Source organism: Pteropus alecto, unplaced genomic scaffold (assembly GCF_000325575.1).
Source record: "Pteropus alecto unplaced genomic scaffold, ASM32557v1 scaffold20, whole genome shotgun sequence".
In the NCBI taxonomy this organism is placed as follows: domain Eukaryota; kingdom Metazoa; phylum Chordata; class Mammalia; order Chiroptera; family Pteropodidae; genus Pteropus; species Pteropus alecto.
In genome coordinates, this window is record NW_006436298.1 from 21,097,043 (window position 1) to 21,121,066 (window position 24,024).

The following is a 24,024-nucleotide window of genomic DNA, read 5'->3' on the forward strand; positions in this document are numbered from 1 at the left end:
GATTTAGTGAGTCTAGGGTGTTATCTAGAAATCTATATTTTTAAACAAGTTTCCAGTTGATTTTAACACACACTAAGGTTTGGAAGCAATTTCACAGAGCACAGAATCTTAGGCCTAGGGGATGTTATAAACAGAATTGTTGAATGGATAAAGATCACTGTTCAGGGCTGTTTCTCCAACTAGTCACATGGTTAAATTAGCAATGCTCTGATGGCTTAGAAAGGGGTGAGGTAAACTCTTGATGAAAACATGGCTCCAGATATATAAGGTTAATGATATTCTTAAATAAAGCAGAGGGTTTCACTTAGTGGTGTGCCTTTTCTTCATCCTAGTCCATCAATGCTGATGTGACTAACACGGAAAAGTCCATTTTATAGCCACAGATTTTATCTGATATCTGTGAAACAGCTTTCAAAAACCCATGTTTTAAGTTATAAGGAGGATAAGGCAAGAGAATGCAGAAAGGTCTACAAAAAAATCATGACAACCATAAAAGAACTGAAAGCACATTCTCTGTACTGCTTCTGGGTTGGAAGTGTCATGGTTATACACAAAGAACAGAGCCCCAGTGTAATGCATTTGAACAAATATAAGTGGATTTATAGAACAAACACAAAAATATATAAAATGCATGCCATTTTAACAGATCTTTTGCTTTTCTGTTGTAGAAGCAAAACCATCCTTGACAGTTGCCCATATTTGTCTATTCTGGCTCTTCACTGGTATCCTCAGCAAATCAATGGGCACAAGTTTGAAGGAAAGGAAGGAGATTATATTCGAGTTCCAGAAAGGCTATTGGATGTCCCGGATGCAGAAATAATATCTGGAAAGAGTACATGTGAATTAGTCCAGTTTATAGAGTATAGCAGCCAGCAGTGGTTTATAAATGAAAACAATCTTCCTGTCCTGAAAAATAAGGTAATCTATTATTATAAAGATTTATGATTGGAATCCGATTTTTCTGTAGCAGCCACACTCCTCAGAATGCATTTGCTTGAACAGAGTTGTGGAAAGGGCTACACGTGGTGAGCTAACTATGAAACATGTCCCATCTTTATTTGTAGAATGTTTTACTTCAAAAACAGTTGAAAATATTTCCTTCATTTTTATTGTGTAAATTATATGTAAAAGTAAGGAAAGTGAAAAAATATAGCTTTCACTAATATGTTAAATTATGTACCTCACTTGTGATGAAGTCTGACAATTATAGTCAAAGTAAGTGTTGGCAGCTGAATACTGCTCAATAACTGAAGTGGAGGTAGAAAGTTTACAATGGAAAACCAGTGAGGTGCCCAGCAATCATAAGGAAGCTACCTATTAATAGTGGCTGTAGATAGTAACTAAAATGACTAGAAAAATGAAGGTCAGAATGGGAGATTCAGTCATGACATTAATTTGAAAACGTCTTTAAATTTTCTGTTTTCTTTTTTCTTTTTTATTATAGGTATTATCTTTGAGTGTGAAAGGTCATAGTTCACAACCCCTGACTGGCAGCAATGAGGTTTTCTACAGGATTTATGCTGCTGAGCCTAGAGTTGTTCCCAAGACATCTCTGTGTCTCCTTTGGAATCAGGCTGCTGCAAGGTACTTACTAATAATTGTTTAAAATCAGAATTTGGTCCTTCCCCGTTCCAGTACCATTGAGCCTGATTTTTTTCTACTGAACATCAGTGTACTTTAGATTGGAGAATAACCCCTGCAATAAATAAGACAAAGCAGCATAGGAAGTGGTCTAGCTTTGTGCGGGTGGCAAATGTAGCCAAACAATTTTAAATACGTGTTTAACATGATACTTACTTCTTGGTTATTAGTACTTTCATGGGGCTTAGCATGAATTCTGTTCAATTCAGATAACTTTCCTATGGTTATTGGTTAATTTATGAGCAGGAAAGGAAATTCTTTTTACCCCTTCCTTTTAGGCTTGTGGTTCTGGAGCTGATGCTCTATGTTTAGAGGAATGAGCAGGGATTTATAATTCTCTTCCACATATGGTTTGGAGTATATTTTGAGATTAAAGCCACACACAGAAATGGGAGGATGAGAGTGATTCTTTCTCGGAATCTCCTTGGCCTAAGGCCTCAAGTTACTGAGCAGTTCTATCACTCAAAGCTTAGACAATGCTGTAGAGTCAGGCAGTGCTGGCCCAGAGCATCTAGGGTCCAGGTCAGTCACTAGATTTTGTTTATTACTGACTTTCAGTCACATAAACTAAAATTCTAAATAGGTTTAACCCCTTAGTTGAGTAACCAACCAACTTTCTTCCAGTTACCAAAATTCTGGTTAGTCTCTTTCTTTCTTTGGAAAAATTAATTATCAGTTGAAATTCCTAATGCCTGATGACAAATCTTAAACCTAATACATAGATACTCTCTGTAATCCTCAATATATAATTAATAATAAAAGTTTCAAGCTTGAACCTGCAGTTAGGGTTAAGAAGTTGTATGTCCTTAGAGAAGTAAAGGAATCAAGAGACACTAAAAGGGAAGAGACTCAACAAATAGTCACTGAGGAATGCTCAGAAGGCTTGACATGTGATGCCATATTTGCTGTAATCATGACAACATTTTTGTCTTAAATTAGCTAGATCTCATAGAATGGAATACTTGAAAGAACCTTGGAAAACATTTATATACTATAACTGGCTCCAAAATCCAGAAAAAATGAGGGAGGAATTTTAGAAAAGCATATAAGTATTTATTTGTGTGGCTCAAAATACAAGGAATTATGAAAAATGAAGAAGGGTGAATACTACACATTATCATGGCTGTGCCAATCTTTTGGGATATTTCAGAGATAGAGAAGAGTGCCTTTGGTTGAAAACCTTGACTGTGTTTACTTCAGATTAAGTGGTGACCGGTACCTCTCTGTTGAGAGGAGCAGCCTCTTCGCTGTGCTTTTGCAGGTTTAGAAAGTACTTAGGCTGCTTCTTAAAAGGTGCCTTGTGGGATCTGTTGTGTCATTTCTTGGACAACATGTTTCTTCTTGAAATTGTGGTCTGCTTAAGTATTCTTGAGTTCAGTAAGTTATTTTTTTAAAGCCATCTCAACACCTTAAGTATTGATGAAAAATGAGTAGTGACAATTATATTTTTGCCCTAGTTGGTTGTCTGACAGTCAGTTTTGCAAAGTGGTTGAGGACACTTCAGACTACGTGGAATGTGCCTGTTCGTACATGTCCGCGTATGCTGTCTACGCCCAGACCGACAACTTGTCTGCATACAATGAAGCTTTTTTCTCTTCTGGATTTATATGTATCTCAGGTCAGTTGCGATATTTTTGAGTCAATAATTTTAAATATTTATGAGAATGAAAGTCTGTTTTCCCATAGTCATTTTATACATGCAAGGTGCAAATATGCTATAATTCATCACACTAGGAGAAAATAAGCTTTCCTTAATTTATTCAACAGATATTTATGGTGGGCCAATTTTGTACTGAGGATATAGGAAAGAACAAGACACAGTTCTAATTCATAAGGGATATAAAACACAGTGTGGGATAGAAGCTGGAAAATAGAAAAAGATATACATAGTTCATAGTCTTATGATTTAGGGGGAAGCTTCTGAAGTAGAATGTCAGGATTGTGTGAGATAATATATACAAAGCAGTTTATATTTTTATTAAAAGAAAAACCACAAAAAATACCTCTTTGGTTTACTTGTATTCTACAGCCTAGGAGCTCTAAATATGCCCAACCACTGTGTTAAAAAATAGTCTTCTATTTCCACATCTAGGCTTTGTTTCTGGCAGGAATAGAAATTTCAATTGTATTTATGTCTGTCAAACTATTTACCTACAATTTCACTTTGAGTAACTATGGAATTATTTTCATTTGCTGTATTAATAATATGGTTGGAAGTCTTAATAATTTCTTATTCTTAATGACATTTTTCATAAGGATGACATTTGTTGCTTAATAGATTCTTCTAGGTTCTCATAGTTCCAAAACTGGAAGAAGACGTCAAATATGACTTTAATGTTAATATATTTACAGAAATTTCATAGACTGGTGAAATAAAGACACAAAATAAAATGCTGAAATAAATCTAGATGTTATTTTATATATTTCCATGGAGACATAAATCCAAGTGCTACTGTGATCCACAAAAATATATCACTTGTTCTAAATAGTGAATATCAAAACAAAGAGTTTTAAAAATTGAAGACAGACCATTATCTTGATTTTATAGAAGACTAGCAGGACTATAAAATATTTCCTAAAAGAATTGTTAATAAATATATACTTTTGCAACTCACTCTAGCAAAGGCTTCATAGATTTGTTATTGTATTCTAGAATGAACACCTAAATATCAATGTCTACTTTTGCTCCTTTTTATTTTGAGTCATATTTGAAATTATAATTGACCCAAAACAATGTGGGAATTAGAGGCACTGACCCCGCCACACACACTTAGAAATCTATGTATAACTTTTGACTTTCTAAAAACTTAACTATAAATAGCCTGACCGGAAGCCTTGACTAATAATGTAAACAGTCAACACATATTTTGTATCTTGTAAGTATTATATACGATATTCTTACAATAAAGTAAGCTGGAGAAAAGAAAATGTTACTAAGAAAATCATAGGGAAGAGAAAATGCCCTTATAGTACTGTACCGTATTTATTAATACCATAAGATTGTGTTGTCTGTTTAGGCTCTGCAGTTCTTCTGCAAGTTTTTTCAAATTGTCACTTGAAAAAGTCTGCGTATAAGTGGACCCATGTAGTTCAAACATGTGTTGTTCAAGGGGTCAACTGTATTGTTTGTTTTTTTCTCTCTGCTTGTGACTTATTGCAACGTACATTGCCTGTTCTTTAGAAGAAGAGACATAAAGTCTGGACTTCTTCTGGTGCAGATGAATGTCCATCTCTGATGGGCTCTCAGGAACTAGAGAAGAGAATTTGATGAATCTTACATACACATTCTATAATATAGGTCAGGCTACACTGAATAGCCCTCTGAATTTGTAAGCAATCTGGCTAGCTCTTTTCATGAAATGTGGTAACATACAATTAGGCAGAAATTAAGCCTCTTTATTTACCTCAGGAAAAGTCACAATGTCTATTCCAATTCTAGTTCGCAGTTCTGGTTGCTGTACTAGAGCAGAACAACTAAAATAATCAGTATATGAAATGGGCTTACAGGCCACAAAGTTTAGTAATCCCCTGCTTGAAAAGCTGAAAGATCGGGGCATATACTTGTGACTTTTAAAATTGTAAACCAGCTTACCAAATTCTAAGAAACTGAACTAAGGGTATCCCAGGAAGCTAAAAAGATAGAAAGAAAAGTGAAACACAACCGTGTACATTAGTGTAACGTTATGGAACTCACCTCAAAGGTGACTTGGGAGAAGTACAACTTAGAATAACTTTAGATGATAATGCAAGATGATATAATTATTAAGGAACCTAAGCATAGTTTGAAGTACCTGTTACTATTTGGAGGATAATGTCAAAGAAGTTTACTCCGATTCTTATAACTCTATTGATGTTGTACTATCAAAAATAGGCTATTGGATTGGAATCATCCTGATTTTGGCTTTGAATACAGTTCAGAAATGGCCTTGTGATCTTAACGAGCCCTGGAACATTCCATAACCCATTTCAGTTTACTATCAATACATGAACTAGGTAGCGTTTGATGCTCTTGTAGGTGTCTCTTATGTTTGGAATGTTTTTAAGCTGAGATTAGAAATGGACATAACCTCACATTTCTTTTTTTTTTTTTTTTTTTTTTAATTTTGTCTTCTTATGGTGGAGAAGTATTTAACCCATTAGTCAAACTAAAGCTTTCCTTTTTAAATGGCTGATGGTTTATTTGCTTCATAGATTACTAAGGGATAAATGCCAACACAATGTCAAATTTACAGCAAGTAACAGGAAGTAATGGTCTATAAATTGCTACATAATAAGACTTACAGGACAAGTAAATAAATACAATTCAAAGTCCTTTGAAGCGTGCTTATTATTTTGTTCAAGGTTTATTAAGCTGCAAGAATATTTCAGTTGTACCTTTTATATTTTACAAGCTGAGATTTTGATTGTTTTCTTCAGAAAAATTTTATAACTTTATCAGATGCCACTCACTCTTTTCAAATAATTTTTTAAAATGAGAAATATTTTCTAAAATTTTGTGTCAAATTCTTCCAAAAATATCAAGTTCATATTCACTGTAATTACTGCCCTAAGATAGCCATTGTAATTACGGGGAGGCTATATCAGAACAGCCTCATTGTGACTATCACAGGGGGAGTTATTCACAAGAATAAGAAAAGAATGTGTAAGAACCTTAAGAAAAAGTAGTTTGAAGGATAACTGTAGGTGATAAGTCAGAGAGCTTAGTTTTAATTCTGACATGGCATAAAAAATGTTAGATTTCTCTGGCTATGTACATATAGGTGTATAATATAGAATGAGGTGGGCTGCGAGTAACATATGACAACTCAAATATCTTAAATAAGCAGATTTAGTACCAGGGTTAATTAATTCAGCACCTCAATGGCATCATCAGGAGCCCAGCCTCTTCTCATTTTTCTGTTTTGCTCGCCTCAAAGATTTTATTTTATTTTCTCAGTCTTGCCCCTATGTCGCCTTGAGCTGGCTGCAGCAGCTCTAAGTACTTATTTGCTTCCTGTTTTAAGAACAATGAAAACTTTCCTGAAAATCTTCCAGAATGTTTTTCTGTACATTTCTCTGTCCAGAATTTTGTCCCATGACCTTCCATAAACCAGCCTCTGTCTGGGAGGAGACACAGATAGAAACAAAGAGACGAGCAGTGGGAGAGCAGCAAATAACTAGCTTTTTAAGTATTGTGTCTCCATTGTCCAACACAGCCCTGACAGAGAGTAGTTTTTCAATAGCTATTTGTTAAATTAATAATAAATGAATACACAGTGTCAATCTGACATCCTCCAATATTGATGTATGCTGTGGCTATATAAGTTAAGTTCACACCTTCAAGTCCCAAACCATCTCATTTTAGCCGTTTTTAATAAAAATTCTTCTAAATAACATATTCTCTCTTGCTTTCTTGTCTAACTCTCCAGTGATTTTTCTATGGTGATTGTAGTGTTCTGTGCTGTCCAGTATGGTGCCACCAGCCACATCTGGTTATTGAGCCTGTGAAATGTGGCTGGGATGAGTGAAAAACTGAATTTTTAATTCTGTTTAAAGTTAATTTGATTTAAATTTAAAGTGGAATTTAAATTTCAAGTGACTACTCCGTTGAACCTCACAGGTTTCACACCCTGATCATCTAGAAGCAGGTCTCCTGGCAACTTCATCATTCTGGAATAAATCCCTTCCCCTACTGAATAGAACTTGTGTACTCTCAGGGGTTTCATATTGACTTTTATTCAACCTGGAAAACTTTTAGTAGCAATAACCAGGAGGCATTGTGCTGAGGGAAGAGTTGTAGGAACAGGATCAATAGGGATGAGAAACAGAAAGTAGAAAAAGTGACAGTTACAGCCAGCATTAGGTGGGGAAATAGAAAATAACTAAGCTAACAAGTTAACAATGATTTAATAATGCAGTGATCGTTTGGTTTTGGTTAGATTTATTCGTAGAGAAGACAGATATAGACAGATAGAAAGACAGATACAAAATTTATAAATATTTTAAAGAAATTTTCATCAGAAAAGTTTAATATTTGGCTCATGGAGGGATAAACTTAAGTAATTTGGAAAGTAGATTCCATTCTTAAGGAATGCTAAATAATAGAGAGGTTTATTGGATATGCATGTTCATATGCAAACATTACATATGTTTATACACATGGAAACATTCAAATATTGCATATAGAGATAAGAGGCTCTTTGGTCCAGTTTGATAATAGCAAAATAATCTGTTTTTTAAAGTTTTTCATATCTAAATTAAAAATTATTGATGGCTATCATTTTGTTAATGGTAATTTATCTTCCCTTTCACTTTCAAATCATATAGAAAAGTCGTTTATGTTAGTGAACTTTAAGAAATGAATCATATTCCAATCTATTTGCTCTTTTTTAGAAAAAAATAGGAAAATTATTCAAGTAGCCAAAATCAATTTTTTTAAAAACTGTTTAGAGTACAAAATTCTAGGTAATACCTAGAATTCTTCCTTTTTAAAAAATCTATTTAGAGTAATAACATTGCATATCCTGTGTTTACATATTTATATTAAGGAAATTTAAACCAAAACATTATTACAATTTAAAAACCTGACTTTTAAATTTAAATCATGTATGTTAAATACAGCTATTCAATATCAGAGAAAGAAAATAAAAGATAAATACTTAGCATATAGTGCTTTAAAAACTTGGAAACTCAAATATTCATTTCTTTAAATTTCTTTAAATATCAGGCTTTCGAAACTTGGTAACTGAAGTATTTATTTCTTTAAATCTATTCAATATATAAACCAATAGGATGAGAAACAGAAATTTAAAATGGAATTTCAATTTTAAATGGCTATTACAGTTACAGCCTATAGACTCTAGACCACTTTCCCATCATGGGCTTTGAATCCTGGACTGCACCAGGTATCACACTAGCATTTTAACTGTAGCTTAATATGCTTAATTAAATATTCCTGAGTTGGTCATGTTTAACTGTACTAAAAATTTGCATATGAAATGGGAGTATGCTGGAATATTACCAAGTTAAAGGAAAAAGGCTGTGACTAAAACAGTAGACTCATGTGTTTCTCCTTTGCCCAGCACTAAATCCCCTGGCGGCTGTGACTAAAACAGTTGACTTGTGTTTCTCCTTTGCCCAGCACTAAATCCCCTGGCCTGATGTTGTTACCTTGCATCCCAGTAAACTTACAGCAGAGCAGATACTTGTGACAATGTAGCCTATAATGAAGAAAAAAACTTGCAAGGCCCTGCTTTTAAGTCGGTGTATCCCCCCCACCCCGCCACGCACACACAACTTAAACCTTGAATGTAAGCTAGCTTGATCATCATAGGCAATTCAAAGTGTGACATTAGTTGGTTCAGAGCATCAGCTTCGATTTTGTAGACGACCTGAGTAAAGGTGCAAAATCAGGCATGACTCTGTAGTTTCTGGATGCCCTGTGTACCTGTGTGGGTGGATTTTGGAGGCAGCCCCAGAATCTGCACACCTGACCCAGAACATCCCATGGCAGCCTTCCTAAAAATGATTACTCCAGATATCTTGCCAAATTTCTAGGTCAAAAGCCTTAACTAATGCAGAGTTTCACTTCCTATACAGATGTTTTTTTCTCTATTTAAACCTAAATATATTGAATGCTTTTTCTAAAAGGGGTTATGAGAGACATTTCTGTGCAAAAAAAGTAGACTCCTTGTGGGCTGAGGTTTAATCATCCCCTTGATGTAGTATAAATATGTAAATTCAATTAGATTTAAAGGAAATAAGAAGAATTTTTCTCACCCCACTTAGAAATGTAAATGTTTAAGTTAAAAGTTATCTGAGGGGGAAAGAACATATTTTGTTCCTGATTTTAGCACCCAGGGAGCATAAGGTTGTTTTTAAAATTCATATCACCACCGTTGTAATTATAGAACTATTCTTAGTCGGTAAAAAGGAATAATTACTGAACCTGAGTTTTGGTAGTACCATTCACAATTTTATGCCTGAAAAATCCTGTTCAGCTCCCTAAATATATCTGTTTAGCCAAGCACCTTGTCTTAAAAAAATAGATTGGAATATGATTCTTTTCTTAAACAGTAAAACTAGTCTAATGGAAACATAGAACACCAAATGAAATTATTAATAAAATTAATGACAGTAGTAATGTGCTTAATTTGTGACTTTTTTAGTAGAGAAATGAATATGTAGATATTTGAAAATTAAAATTGCCCTTTGGGCTTGAGTGATAAGTGTAAAGATTTTACATGTCATGCAAAATGGAGTAAATTAAAATTACAGTGTAATCATTCCCAGAGATACCGTGTTATGCAGCATAGGCAGGCTACAGGCCTTATGTGCTTAACTGTCTCATAGCTTTTCATGATGTTGCTGTTTGTTCATGGATGGTAAAACCACATGAGGACTTTTGTGTTCTTTCAGGTCTCTGCCTGGCTGTTCTTTCCCATATCTTCTGTGCCAGGTATTCCATGTTTGCAGCTAAACTTCTGACTCACATGATGGCAGCCAGCTTAGGTACACAGGTAGGAGAGCCCTGGGATTTCTGACTTTTATGAGATGTTCATGTTTCTTCTATGATCCTTGAACTGAATGTGTAAGTAATATTTAAGTTCAAATGAGTTGAAATAGGCTTGTTTAGTTTTGTATGGAGGAAGATGGGGAAAGGGGAGTGGTAAAAGCAAATGAGAGTTATCGGGCCTAAAAAGTATATTTTGGTGAACTTTCTGCAGCAAAATACCTTAATATCATTGCTTACAAGAAAATAGCTACTTCTTATCACAAAGCATTATATTGTCAACTTATAGATGTTAAATATAATATTAATGTATATATGTATTTAAATTAGCACATTTTATTTAATTTTTTAAATAAAAATATACTCATTTTTGGAGGGCATTAAGATGATATATAGGTAAAACATCTAGATAATATATTTTGCTTCATTTAATATTAGAATATTCTTCTTTGAAAAATTGTTCAGGTGTCAATGGCAGAAGAAATAGTTTGAAAAACAGTCATTCATTAGCATGCAGTTTAAAGCATACAGTTTAAAGCACAGACTGCAGATGAAAAGATTAAATGCCTTTTCTGTCCATGAGATCCTCATAGTCAAGAACAGTAGATGTCCATACAAATAACTATAATTCAGTGTGATAAGTGTAAACATAGACTATTTGCAAACTACTCTGTGAATATAGATGAGGACTTAATTCATTTTTCTACGAAGATCAAGAAAGTCTTCATAGAGGAGGTGATATCTGATCTTGTACTAGAATAAAGTTCACACAGTTGGTTGATAAGAGGAAAAATGGGCATAAATGTTTGTAAAAACAGAGGGGAAAATGCATAATCCCTTCTACTTTAAGGCTGTAATTACAGATCCAGACAGTAAGAATATACTATACAATGTTCTTATTGAGAGAACTGTATAACATTATTGTATAAAATAAAATTTCCTCTTTTCTGGGTGGATGGGGGCACTTCTGGAGTGCAAAAAATGCTGGTGATTGGGTGTTGGTTACATGCATATGTTCCATTTAGGTAAATTTATTGTGCTATACACACTTATGATTTGCACACTGTCTTTTAGAATGGAAATGGCATTTTATTGAACTCCAAACAGAATTTTGAAAAATAATTCTAGTAGAGGAGCTGAAAGATAAAATGGAAAATTGTCTGGAGCATTGGGCTTCCATTGCCTTATCTTGTTCTAGGAGTGAAAACGACATATATAAATTTCATAACTGTATTTTTCGGGAATAATTAATTGCTGGAGTCCAAGCAGAGGAAACCAGATTGCTTTTTAAAAGTACCTATGAACTATGGGAGATAACAGCTATTACCAAAGGCGGTGGGAGTGGGGGTGGGGGTTACATTGAATTTGACAAGGCTATTTATATTGCCGTGGTAACTCTCTTAGCTGTCTGATCTTGCCTTTGCTTCTTGTATGTAAGATCTTAGAAAACCTGCCTTCCATAATTAGAGTTTACTTGGCTGTTTTCACCACCCACTCTGGTGATTTTTTGGCAGCTGAATTTGTACAAGTCTTAATTATAGAACCATAGAATTACAGACAACTCTTCAGTGTCCTAGCAGACAAATTTGCTCATGTCTAGGGATGTTAAAGAAAGACTCAGGATTTATATGTTGGGGCGTTGCCTTCTGATTCACATTGTACTTTAATTTTAGAGAAAATGGTTAGTCAAATCCAAGTTTTTCAGTATATTTTTAAAATAGATGAAGCAAAGTAGCATAAAAAGTCCTATAATGTATGCATGACTTGCAACATGAAATAAAGTGAAAATAATTTCCATGGTTTATTTTTGGCAGGGAGAATTGATATATTGTTGATAGAAACTACTATTTCCTCAAAAACAGTTTACCTATCTACTTTGATTTTTAAAATACCCTCTAAATTAAAAAGAATAATCACCTCGCTTAAAACCCTTTAGCAAAGGCTTTTTAAAATTCTTAGACTCACCAAAAAAGAAATGAAGCTGACTACAGGAACTTGGGCCCACCCTTTCTGAATTTTAAAATTATGTTTATATCTCCAGTTATAGAATCTTGCCAAAAGGGATATTCCAGTTCCAGCCACGAATCTCTCATTTGGGATCATTTATCAATGTTATGTTGACATCCTTAGATTTTAAGTTTCCTCTGGAGAAGTCTTCAAAAATACAGGTTTGCCTTGTGGTTCTTTGGCCGAGAGAGCGAAACTTCTCTAGCTGACCTTAGGGTGTATGAGTTGTGAATACTCTGCAGGCAGGTCTGCCAAGACCATTCAGTTCAAATCTTTATTGCTGACCTAGGACTAAGTTGAATGGCTTTTGTGGGAAAGGGAAGAATAAAAATGGGATAGTTCTGACTTCCTTTTGAAGCAGTAGTGAGGCAGTCAGAAGTCGGGAAAATGTGTTCCTCTGGCTCTATTTCTCTACTTCTAGAAATGTGTATATGTTATATATGTTGTAATTTATCACAAAACTTATTATACATATCTCCACAAGTGGAGGAAGGTAAATAAGAATCCAAAGATTATTTCCGCTTTAGAAGTCAAAAGCTCCACTTTAATCTGGTTTGTTATTCCAGCATCTTTGAGAATCTACTACCAGCAGGTGGCAGTAGAAGATTTTCTTTTTGCAAAACTGGTTTCAGGCTCTAGCAAAGATGAACTTAGAAAATTTAAGATGTTTTCACAGTACTTTCACTGAGCTAGAGAATATTCTTCTGCAGCCTAGAGACTACACATCTGAGAGTTCCTACCTTTCTCTTTTTATCCCCTTTGTTTAAAATTGAACTCATGAATTGGTAAGGCACTATAAGAAAGCTGTACGTCACTGGCTTGGGATAGATCTATCGATCATCATGTATAGTTAAATTCAGGGGCATAAAATTATTTTCATTACATTTATGCTGTTATAAGCTGTAAGTAATGTGTTTTTATAGAAAAGTGAATTTATTGAAGTGTCACAGAAGTTTGAGATTAAATATATTTTTCAGTATTATTTATTCTAAAAAGTAAAATAAATAATAATTTAATTTATTTTAAAAAGTAAAATAAATAATAATTTAATTATTTATTTTAAAAAGTAAAATAAATAATAATTTAATTATTTATTTTAAAAAGTAAAATAAATAAATATTTTATTTCTTCAGTGCTAAGTTAACATTTTTCATTTATCTGAGAGAAAATGCTTAAAAAGCAAGAAATTGTGAGGCCATTCACTTCAAATATGAAGTGAAAAACAGCAAACAGATTTTTATGGCATTGGGTGATGTTTCTCGGAAAAATATCTAATTATATCTTTGGAATTTTTATCTTAGAATCACATTGCCAATCCATGTGTGCCTGATAAGACTGGTAAACAACTAGGACAAAGGACAAGTTTGCAGTTCAGGGTTCTCAGTTCTAGGGGTTCTGTCAGGAAAAGCAATTCTCCAACTCTAAAAAAAGAACAAGTTTCCTCATAGAAAACATGATGCTAAGGTAGAACCGCATTTACTCTGATTAATACACTTAACCAGAGGGAAATATTTGTTTCGTTTTGTTTTCACTGTTCTTTGTGTGGCTTAAGCACATTTTCTGAAACTGAAAACCAAATTTGTCCAGGAAAAAAGTATATGTAAAATGATTAAGTTTAACAGCCAGCCTATAAATTATCCAAATTCAGATGACATTGAGAAGATCTGAGAATCTGTAATACTTAAACATAAATTTTTGGTAGCCACTGGATGTGTAGGAGTTTTATCTACACAGGCTTTCTCTTCAAGAAGGGATAGGGAATTGCCTTAAAATTCAGAGAGCTGTTTTCTAGAATTTAGCGAAATTTGGGCTGTTGGTGTATTGTCCAGTTTCCACATTCTGCAATATTTTGAGATTTCATTTTGCAACATCATCTTGTTTCCCAGGTGGGATTCTGCTCAGATACTCCTGCCAATAAACTCCGCTTTAAAATGCAGGTTATATCATTCTAGCTGTGACTATCTCGCATCTTGGAGACTTTGAGAATCATTGACAGCATGTGACTAAAGCCAGAAAACACGTGTGACCTCCCAAATACTGGCTCCTCCTGGCTGCTGTCAGGCCTGGTTTCTGTCCCTGCAGCTTGCACTGTTTTGTTGAGACTGCCAGCTCAAGAAAGTCATGGTGTGCGTAGGGTCAGAAAAATGTATCTAATAAGCGTATTCTCATGGGTTGAAGCAGAGTAAGACCAAAATTGTAAAATTTTAATTAATCAGAACTTGTCATTAGTTGGAAGTTTTCGTTAATCACTTTTTAACCAGAGTATCCTTTATTGTTTCTGCTTTTGTTACTTTAAAAGTAATTAAGAGTTTAAGTACAGGGATCAAAATTGGTTCTTGCTTTGAGGATTAGGAGATTGAACAGCACAAAGAGTCATTTATTCAGTGGAACATTTATGATTATGTGTTAATGCAGATGTAAGTAGATTAGGAAAATGTTTCCTAAACTTTGAGGTAGGCCTCTTGTTGAGATTCGGATACAGAATCAGTAAGTCTGGGGTGGGTTTCCCCATCCTGCTTGTTCAGAGAGTGGGTTCACTGCATTGTGATGCAAGCACATCTCTGGTTGTACAGCTGTCACTGCTTGCTGTTATTCTTACTAAACCCACACTGTCAATCTGTTTTCCTTACTACAAAAACTTAAGAAATTACATCGATTAAATTTTTACTTCCATTTAAATTGTCACTGCCTTTGAGATGGCTTCCTTCTGGTCCCCTGTCCCCCCACCCCTGACTCTGGGTTAATAAGAAAAGGAAATATCCTTAGACAAGTGAATTAATGTACAACCCAGAGTAGAGTCTAGGCTTTTATTTTGGTCTTACAGCATTTCACACTCTGCAGAACTTCTGTGTTGTTTTTAGACATAAACCACTAGAAAGAGTATAACTAGCCCCCAAACCCCTAATTTTTTCTTTCTTATAGAGAGTTGTGAGTGCCTCCACTTTAATAGTATTAAGTATGTAAGGCTTTTATTTATTTTTTGTATAAAATATTCTGAGGTATTTAATTATATCTTTTTTTTCATGTAGAGATTAATTTGGTGAATAAACATGAATAAAGAGCATTCTGCACACAGATATGAATATACATTTAAATTGAACTTATTAAATTATTTGACTCTTAGTTTGGATAGGCTCATCAATGTGGCCAAAATAGTACCACATCCATCACTATGAATGCCCTTTCAGTTGTCCAGTAGTGAAATTAAAACAAAAAAGACACTAAGCAAACCCTATTTACCCCTGGTGAGGGCCAGCACTCGTCTGTGAACTCAGCTACTTCCCACCTCATCAACCATATGCACAATTTTGAGATCAGCATGGATGAAATGTGTAAATCACAGTCTAAAACAGTAACCTGGGGATAAGAACCAACTGTTCTGTTACCAGAAGCTCTCTGTTTCTCCAGCACACGGCATAGCGCTGCGAGGCCACGGATGGGGGCTCTAGCTTGAAAAGGCTCCAAGAAACTACTCTGAACTGGCTGTTGAAGGATGTGTAAGATTTGAAAACTTAGAATGTGGCACATTCTGGACAGGGACAAGAACAAGAATAAAAGCATGACGAGCATAGTGGACCTGGGGAGTTCCACTTAGGTAAGGCCCGCAAATGCGCATGGAGAAATAGATAAGCCAACTGCAGGTGAGGCTGTTGCATATTGTTTGAGGACCTTGGGGCATCACCGATGGCGTGAGCCCCAAAGGGAATGACATGAAAGGAGTGTTTTTAAGGATTAATCTGTCAATTAAATGAAATTTAATTGATTAAATGAAAAATGGATTAAAGTAGATGAGAGGCTGAAATTAACAAGATCAGTTTAGAGAGGCAGGTGGGCAGCTCTTATCACCTGGTTATGGTGAGTTGTGAGCTTGAACAATGGGAGTGGCAATGGGAATTCAAATGAAGGAGTAAGCAGCTGATAAAAACACCCCGTTTTGCTTTATGGAAAGTTTTGCAGTTTCACTTCTCTCTTTAAATCAATGAAAAGACCACATTACAAATTACATTTTATTTAACAAGCATTAATAGTTACTAAGCATTATATGAGATAAGTATTACTATTATTTCTATTTTACAGATGAGGAAATCAAAGCACAAAGAGTTTACTTGCCCTAGGTCACATAGTGGTAAGTGACAGAACTGGTTTTGAAGGCGAGCAGCCAGGCCCCGGTTCTTGTCTTTAACCACAATGCCATACTGTCCCATAAATCAAGAACTAATGAGATTTCCTCTGTCACCAAAAGAGGTAGACAATTTTAAGGTGAATGCAAAACCTGTGGTTTTATTTGACTTAAATAGAAAAGGCCGAAATTTAAATGGAAGGGAGACAGACAGAAAAAAAAAAAGGACTAAGTCCAGTTACCTGCCCTAACCTTCACAAGAAAGAATGTGGCAGCCAGAAGAAGGATTCGAACCCAAGTCTGTCTGGCTCCAAAACCTGTGTTTAAAACACTGTGCTGTGTGGAATGAGAAGAATCATTAGAAGCAAATAATTAAAACATGGTTAAAGTTTCTGAGGCCAAGGATGGAAAAAAAGCTTTCAAATGGAAGGATTTAGTGTCAGTGAAGAGATTGGTCCTCCTATTTGGCAAGAACAGGGACTCTGGAAACCTTGGAGAGAGATGATGAAACTTAGACGTCAAAGGTTAAGGAATAAATGGGTAGGGAGGAAATGGAAGAGGCTGTTTCATGCCACACGTGAGAAGGGGGAAGAGGGAGCAGGGGAAGAGGGCAGAACTCTGGGACCGCTGGTCAAAAAAGCTTGCTGAAGGGAAGCTGGACCCTGGAGCTACCAGCTGCCACTGCCCAGAAGGTCAGGTCTCCTCATCTCTCACCGCACCACCCTCCATTGGTATTTTTCTTTTCTCAAAAGAGAACCTTCTACAGAAGTTTGATGAATACGAATTAGTGAATTTCCCCTTGGTCCATTTATTTATTTATATTTTTTGATTGCTTTGAAAATTTTTATGCCTAAGGCAAGTAACACCCTGCTAATGTGTCTAACCTAATCATGTTACATATAGAAGATTAGAGCTCTAGTTTGAGCTTTTTCCCCTCATTTCATGAATCTAAGTTTCTCTGATGACTTTACATTTTTGACATTATTGTTATTTTTGAATTTCATATGAACTTGTAATCAATCATGAAATAAATTCATAACTAGTGATTATCAAATAATTTTATAATCCCTTGTGCAACCAAGGATATTAACATTATGCTATTCACAAGTATGTGCTTTGAGGAATTAAGGCAATAATGGTATTCAAAATGGAGTGAAACATGAATATTAAATATCAGAAGAAATAATGTATTTTATTTTTGCTTTCTCAAGTATACATTTTCTTTACATAGCAAATGTTTTAATTGTAAAATCTTTTAGTAATAAAATCCAGCTCCTTATTTCTTTCTTTATTTTTTACCAAGCGTTCAAAATTTAGCTCAACTATAGACTGTTCTTACTAAGCTGAAAATAAGTGGACTCTGAAGATACAAAAATAGTATCATGGTCACACTACTGGGAAATTCAAACTTTCCCAAGTGCTGAAGTAGCAAAGCAACAGAAAGAGTGAGTAATATTCTGAATGAGGCTGCAGTGACATTATCATGTTTGCAACATGGCTTTGTTACTAGGAAAATTTGTGAGGCAAATCCAGACTTTACCAGAAAATACCAGTTTGGAATCTTTTATTACAGCCTCAGAAACGTAAACTATCCTTGACTTTTTAAAGACTTCTTTTGATGTTTCTAACTAGGGAAAATCAGCATCTGAAAAACATTGTTTTTATGCATATTTAATGATAGTTCTAAAGAACTTTATATAACGAATGTGGACTGTAGGGGGAAGAGTCCCAGTTTTGGAATTAGAAGGACAAATGGGCTAATACTCCTAAAATGCATCGGAAAAATCATCAGAAAAATAATAAGAAAGCCTGCCTTGCAAGTTGTTAAGCGAGTAATAGATCATGTTCAAAAATCTCTAAGCACAGGCCTGGAATATGAGGCAAAGGAGGAGGCAAGGGTGATTCTTGCTGCCACATGCATCGCAGGGGCCCTTTGGGTTCTGTTCTGAGTCAAATGCTCTCCTAAAGCTTTCTGGAGAACCGAGCCTAGGTTTCTCTTCTTCCACTTCCATGGAGCAAACAGCATGGTCTCTTGCAGACATTTTTTAAAACAACTTTGTTGAGATGTAATTCACACAACATACTTTTCATGCATATAAAGTGTATAATTCAGTGGCTTTTAGGATATACACAGTTTTGTACCAATCACCACAATCAACTTTATTTTTTCTAGCTTTATTGAGGTATACTGCTGTACTAATCATGTTATCAGGCCTCTCCTCAAACTTCTTTTTAGCTCTCTGACATCATGCTGCTTTTTGTGAATCTTTGCAATGAATGGCCCTTACAAAATTGGTTTTTACATTTCAATATACATCTATAAGTCCCAAGAAGTTGTGTCTTTGAGTTTTAAATGCTTGCTCTACCAACAGAATGTCTTATATTTAGTTGCCTATCTGCCTAGCTGAGCTTTAAGTTCCTGAGCAAAGAGACTCAGATACTAATCCACAGGTATATGAGGGCCAAAATAACACAGTTATAAAAGTAGAGCAGCCTTTCTTATAGCTTGTTAGTTGTGTGCAGTCTAGAACCACCTTTCTGGCAGAGCCTCATCTGGATCTCAGCTTCCAGCAACATATACTCTGTGTTCTGCCAGGGATGGGAAGGAACATGGTTTCAGGCACTCTGCTTTGGTTATAAGGGTGAATGTTATTGCCAAATTGAAATATTTACATGTCACATAACAACTTAGTGTATTTTGTGGCCAGATTTTATCTGCAGAAGGTGGCATGTGCAAATAACTTTATGGGATTTGGTGTGGAAACCGAAATTCCACAGCAACCCCAGATCTCCTCTCTAAGCCCCACCGCATCTCAATTAATGCCCTCACCCCTTCTGGAATACAGAAATCAAAGTTAAATTAATCAAATTCTAAGTTCATATTCTCAGTTTTTGCATATTTTAAAACTTTTTAGTATAGACTTCTTTTTAAAAATATGGATAGAGTTAACCATTTTGGAGAATTAAATGCATTTTATCTCTCTGCTTCTGGAATATATCCCAGTTGTGTCCCATTCTCTCAATCTTTACTGTTGTTATGCTGTCTAAGCCATCCGCCTTCTGGACTAGCCTCCAAACTAGTCCCCATGGTTTTACTCTGGCCTCTTTCTTTATAATCTGTTTTCATCTCAGCAGCCGGAACAGACCTTTTACAGACTAAATCAACTCAAGTCATTCTCCCACCTAAAACTCTTCTGTGACTTCCTATTCTAGATTAAAGAGGAACTTCCAAGCTCCATCCAACAAACCTTGAAGATCATCCCTGCCTACTCTCATCTCACTGCCTGCTCTCTCCACCCATTCACCCAGCACCAGCCACAGTGGACACTTTTCAGTTCCTTAAACCGCCCACCTCCTTCTTGTCCTGGGTCCTGAGTTCTAGTTAATCCCTAAGCCTGGGAAGTTTTGCACGGTGTTTTGCTCATTCATGTATTCATTCATCCATCCTTCATTCACACTCAGCTCAATTTATCACCTCAGAATGGCCACTCTGAATAGCACCCCCATCCTATAATATCACATCGCTGTTATGTTTACTTTATAACATAATTGACATCTGAATTCTCTTGTTCATATATTATATTTTTTCCCTTTCCTCAGTCTTTACTTCCCATCTCTTAGAATGTAAACTCAGTAAGATCAGGAATCTTGTTTATTGCTATGTTTTCCAGCACCCATTAAAGCTTTTTGGCACATACTGGATTTTCAATACAGACTGGTTAAAATAATGAGAAAAACAATGAGGTGAAAGGAAATTGTAGGCTCCTAAAGAACATTCTTCAGCAATTTAAAACTAACCTGTCATCATTTTCTCATGAAAACAAGCTATTCTATTCTATTCTTCCTCCACTCTCAACTCCTTAAAGAAAAATCAGAATTAAAAAAATATATTATTCATATTAAAAATTGTCATGTGATAGTGTTCTGCAACTTATAAACAAATTATAAATCTTGTTTTATAATTTAAATGTGTTCAGTTCAGAATTAGTTTTTCCAGAAAAACAGTTACAAAGAGAAGTTAAGAATTCAAGCCAGCCATGAAAGCCCATTTATCTCTTAATCTGGTTATTTGGGTCCTAATTGTACTGTGTAATTTTTCTTCATGTTAAAACACATTCTGACTTCTGATTGGGAACTTCAAAAGAACCCTTGCGGTTCCCTCAGCCTCTGATACCTGGCTCTCCTCCTCCAAAGGGCCACAGAAACAGACAAGAGCTCAAGGATTGTGGTTGGGTGGGAAGAGGTGAGATGTAAGAGGAGGGGAGAGGCTGATTTCTGGCAACCAGCTTCCTGAGTTTGGGTCAGTGCTTTACAAGTGAGTTGGTTAGCAAATGTGAAGGTTTCTGAAGCTTATGGGCATAGTCTGGGGATAGAGATTTGCCTCTTAAAGCAGCTTTATTAACTTCTTATTGAGAAGCAAGGTTAAAGATGAGAGAACAATCATTGGAATATACAAAAAGAGTTTTCTTAAGTTAGGCCTTTCTATATTCCATAGGAATAACATTTTGTGCTAAGACTGAGTGTGGACACTTAGGATAGATAACTAATTTTAACAGCTAATTCTAATAGTTAACTGTTAAATGTCTGTAGTGCCTAAGTAATTAATATGACCATTAAAATAAGGATGTAAGTAACAAGGTTGTCATATTGATAGTATGTTAGCATTAGGGCTGTAATGAAATATCCCAACATACTGCAATATATCTACATATAATGAGCAATTCTGTTATGTGTAAGTCATGTTTATAATTATGATTAAAGCATTGTTAGTTTCTGGGTTTATTATATCCAATACCACACCTTTTAACCTCTGAGTATCTAAAAGCACTCATTACAATGCCTGCTATTTTGAAAACAAACGAGTTAATGAAATACAGCAATCACAAAACCCTATACCCCCTCTAGTTTTTCTTTTTTTAATTGAGATATCCGCATTTAAGGAGTATATTTTTGTAACTTGGAAATCTTGAGATAAAAAGTGAGAGTGTTGGTTAATTTTCTTTGCTTCTTTGAATCTACCTAGAGAAATATTCAATAAATATTTGTTTTAGATGGATGATATAAGCATGTTAAATTATATAAATAGAGGTGTGTAGGTATTGCTTACACAGTTTCTTCACTCCACAGAGGTACAAAGGCCAAAGAAGTCTAAGAGATTAATTAACCCCAGGAAGTCAGAGTAGCTAGACTGCCACTGTTTTAACTCAGGTCATGGTCATCGTTACTGTTAACTCAGTAGGTACTTGTGAGACCCCATAAAAAATGAGCTTATATTACACAAACACTACACAGTTGAACAACCTTCAACTCTGTGGATTAGGGATTGCTGTTTTAAAAATGTTTGTCAGAGTTAATTATTGAAGACTTGTGTGTGAATATAGAAAAGTGAGATGAGGACAAGTGAGTTTGTTTTCTACTTCCTGTTTTCAGCCTTAATCAGAACAGCAGAAAAATCTGTTTATTCTCTAGGTAACAAAAAAAAAAAAAAAGACCTTTTCCAAAATTTTTGTGGAAGCCCAGTTTAAATTTATCTCCTTGTTGTTCCCATTCTGCAGATGTTTAGTGTCATATGTAATATGTCAGGCTCTTTGCTAGGAACTGCAGAAAAAGATAAATAGGACACTGTTTAAATGCTATAGCAATGTAGAGTTTACTAGGAAGGAGATAAATATGTAAATAAGTGAATGCAATAGAGCGTTAGAGGCATTATAATAGTCTATATAGCACACAGTGGGAACAAAATAAAGGAGTTATTAATTATATCTAGGGTGAGGGGCGGGGTCAGGAAAATCTTTATATAGATGAGGATGTTTAAGCTGTCTTGAAAGAAGAGAAGTCTTTACCAGGTAGAATCTATGTGTAATTAAAACACAGACGTTAGTAAAGGCAGAGGAATGGGCTGCGTCTGGCAGGATTAGTGATGAAAAAGGCTTACTCTGAATTGGACTGTAGTCTGTTTATTTTGCAAGGCTTCAGGGATGGTTTAACTGGTTAAGGGTTGATGGTGAGGAAAGAATTACTTCTGCCACAGACCTGGAAGAGAGAGAGTGTAGTCACCAGACCTGAGCAGACTGATGTTTGGGAAACTAACAGGAAACCAGAATTTCTTATAGGTTTTTCTAGGATAAGAATTTGGGTGCCAAAGATACATTTTTATGTCTCAGCATTTTTTCTTAGAAATGTATTAAATAGTCTAATCTAAAAAAGCCAATGTATCTAATTCTATACTACTCATAAAAAGTCAGAAGTCTCTATTCTGTAAGATGTCAGTAGAGTATCAGATTTTTGGGGGGGGGTATTATCACCTCATGCAGCTTAGAAATTGAGGCATTCATTATGCACTAAGATAATTCTATTTCATATTTTAAAGAATAATTCCTCCAAATAATTCCAGTGAACTTTTTGTTGTTAGTTCAAATGAAAAATAGGAAAAAGCTAATAGGTATGAACTGTATTTTTCGATGTTACTTCAGATGCATTCCACTGTAATTATATGTTAAAGACCCATAAAAACATACATCAGTATAGCTTTATATATCGCAATATTTAAACTTTTATTAAAATATTAGTATAACACTCCATTTTTATATGCCCATTATGTAAGCCTTAGGGACAAAATTCAGGAAAAAAAAAAAACAATGAAATTATAATAGCGAACTGTATAACTAACTGTAGGAAATATATCCTGTATATTTTCTATAATATTACACTTTGTGAATTTACTGTCGAATTCATATTCTTGAAATAAAGATAGAATTCAGAGCATAGAGAAATAACAGCAAAAATACCACAGGAAAGTATGTGTATTGTTTAAAATCCAGCATGTGTAACTCTTTTCTAAGTTATTAATAGGCTTGAGAACAACAATATAAGCAGTTTTTCCTAAATAGAAAGCAAGTCTGAAAAGAATAGACTTCCGTCAGAAGTGGCTGCTGTTAAGGAGAAGGGAAGCTGAATTCAAACAGTTTTGTGAGAAAATTAAAAAGAGGAAGCAATTCAGCTGCACGATCAGTCCCTGAGATTGGATTTTACTCTTTTTGGAGTTTCCAAGTTACGTGTAATGTACACCACCTAATCCTTGGAGGCCTCTCTTCCAGCTGATGTCTGCGTCAGTGTGGCCTTGTGAGAGGAAGCAACTTGAAGGAAAGATTGTTTACCTCTTTGGTTTATCGTGGAATTAGAGGGCCAACGCAAGTGGTTTAGAACTCCACTGGAATGCTGTTTTCGTTTAAATTTAAAACAGATTGTGATTTTCAAGAGTTACTTAGCATCTATGCCTAAGTGTTCATTAGGACCTCATTCCGAAGGTTCGGTACCTTCTTACCATTTCTTTGGGGGATAGTATGAAGTCAGAGACACACTTTTAATAAATGAAGTCATTTATAAATTCTCGGTGAGATTCAACAGTCATTTACAGTCATTTATAAATTCTCTGTGAGATTCAACAAATAGTCAAACGGACTAACAAACCCTGAAGCAGTCGCAATCATGTCATCAAGAAGGTTATAATTCTAAGGAATGCTGGGGACCTTTGTTATAGATATGAAACAGGAGAAAACAAGGGGAGTATGAAATCGGCTACATAAATGTAGTATGGTCATCACACATTCTTTGTCGTTGCACATTTACACTTTTTCCCACTTACGGATTTTAATTTACTTGAGGGTAAGGACTCTAACCACATTTGTTTGTTAAATCTTCATCTGCGAACAGATGGGAACAAATGGGATGAGAAACCTTTGACCAGCTGCATGTGAGAATTTCT

At 35.1% G+C, this 24,024-nt stretch overlaps 1 protein-coding gene across 1 annotated transcript in view; it reads left to right on the forward strand.

The window, feature by feature from the left end:
- The window catches only part of ADGRV1 (adhesion G protein-coupled receptor V1), a 469,718-nt gene that overhangs the window by 204,812 nt on the left and 240,882 nt on the right, over positions 1 to 24,024 (forward strand). The window contains 4 exon segments of the mRNA XM_015590540.2: positions 669 to 918; positions 1,445 to 1,584; positions 3,099 to 3,259; positions 10,039 to 10,139. Of these exon segments, the coding sequence (XP_015446026.2) occupies positions 669 to 918; positions 1,445 to 1,584; positions 3,099 to 3,259; positions 10,039 to 10,139 (652 nt within the window).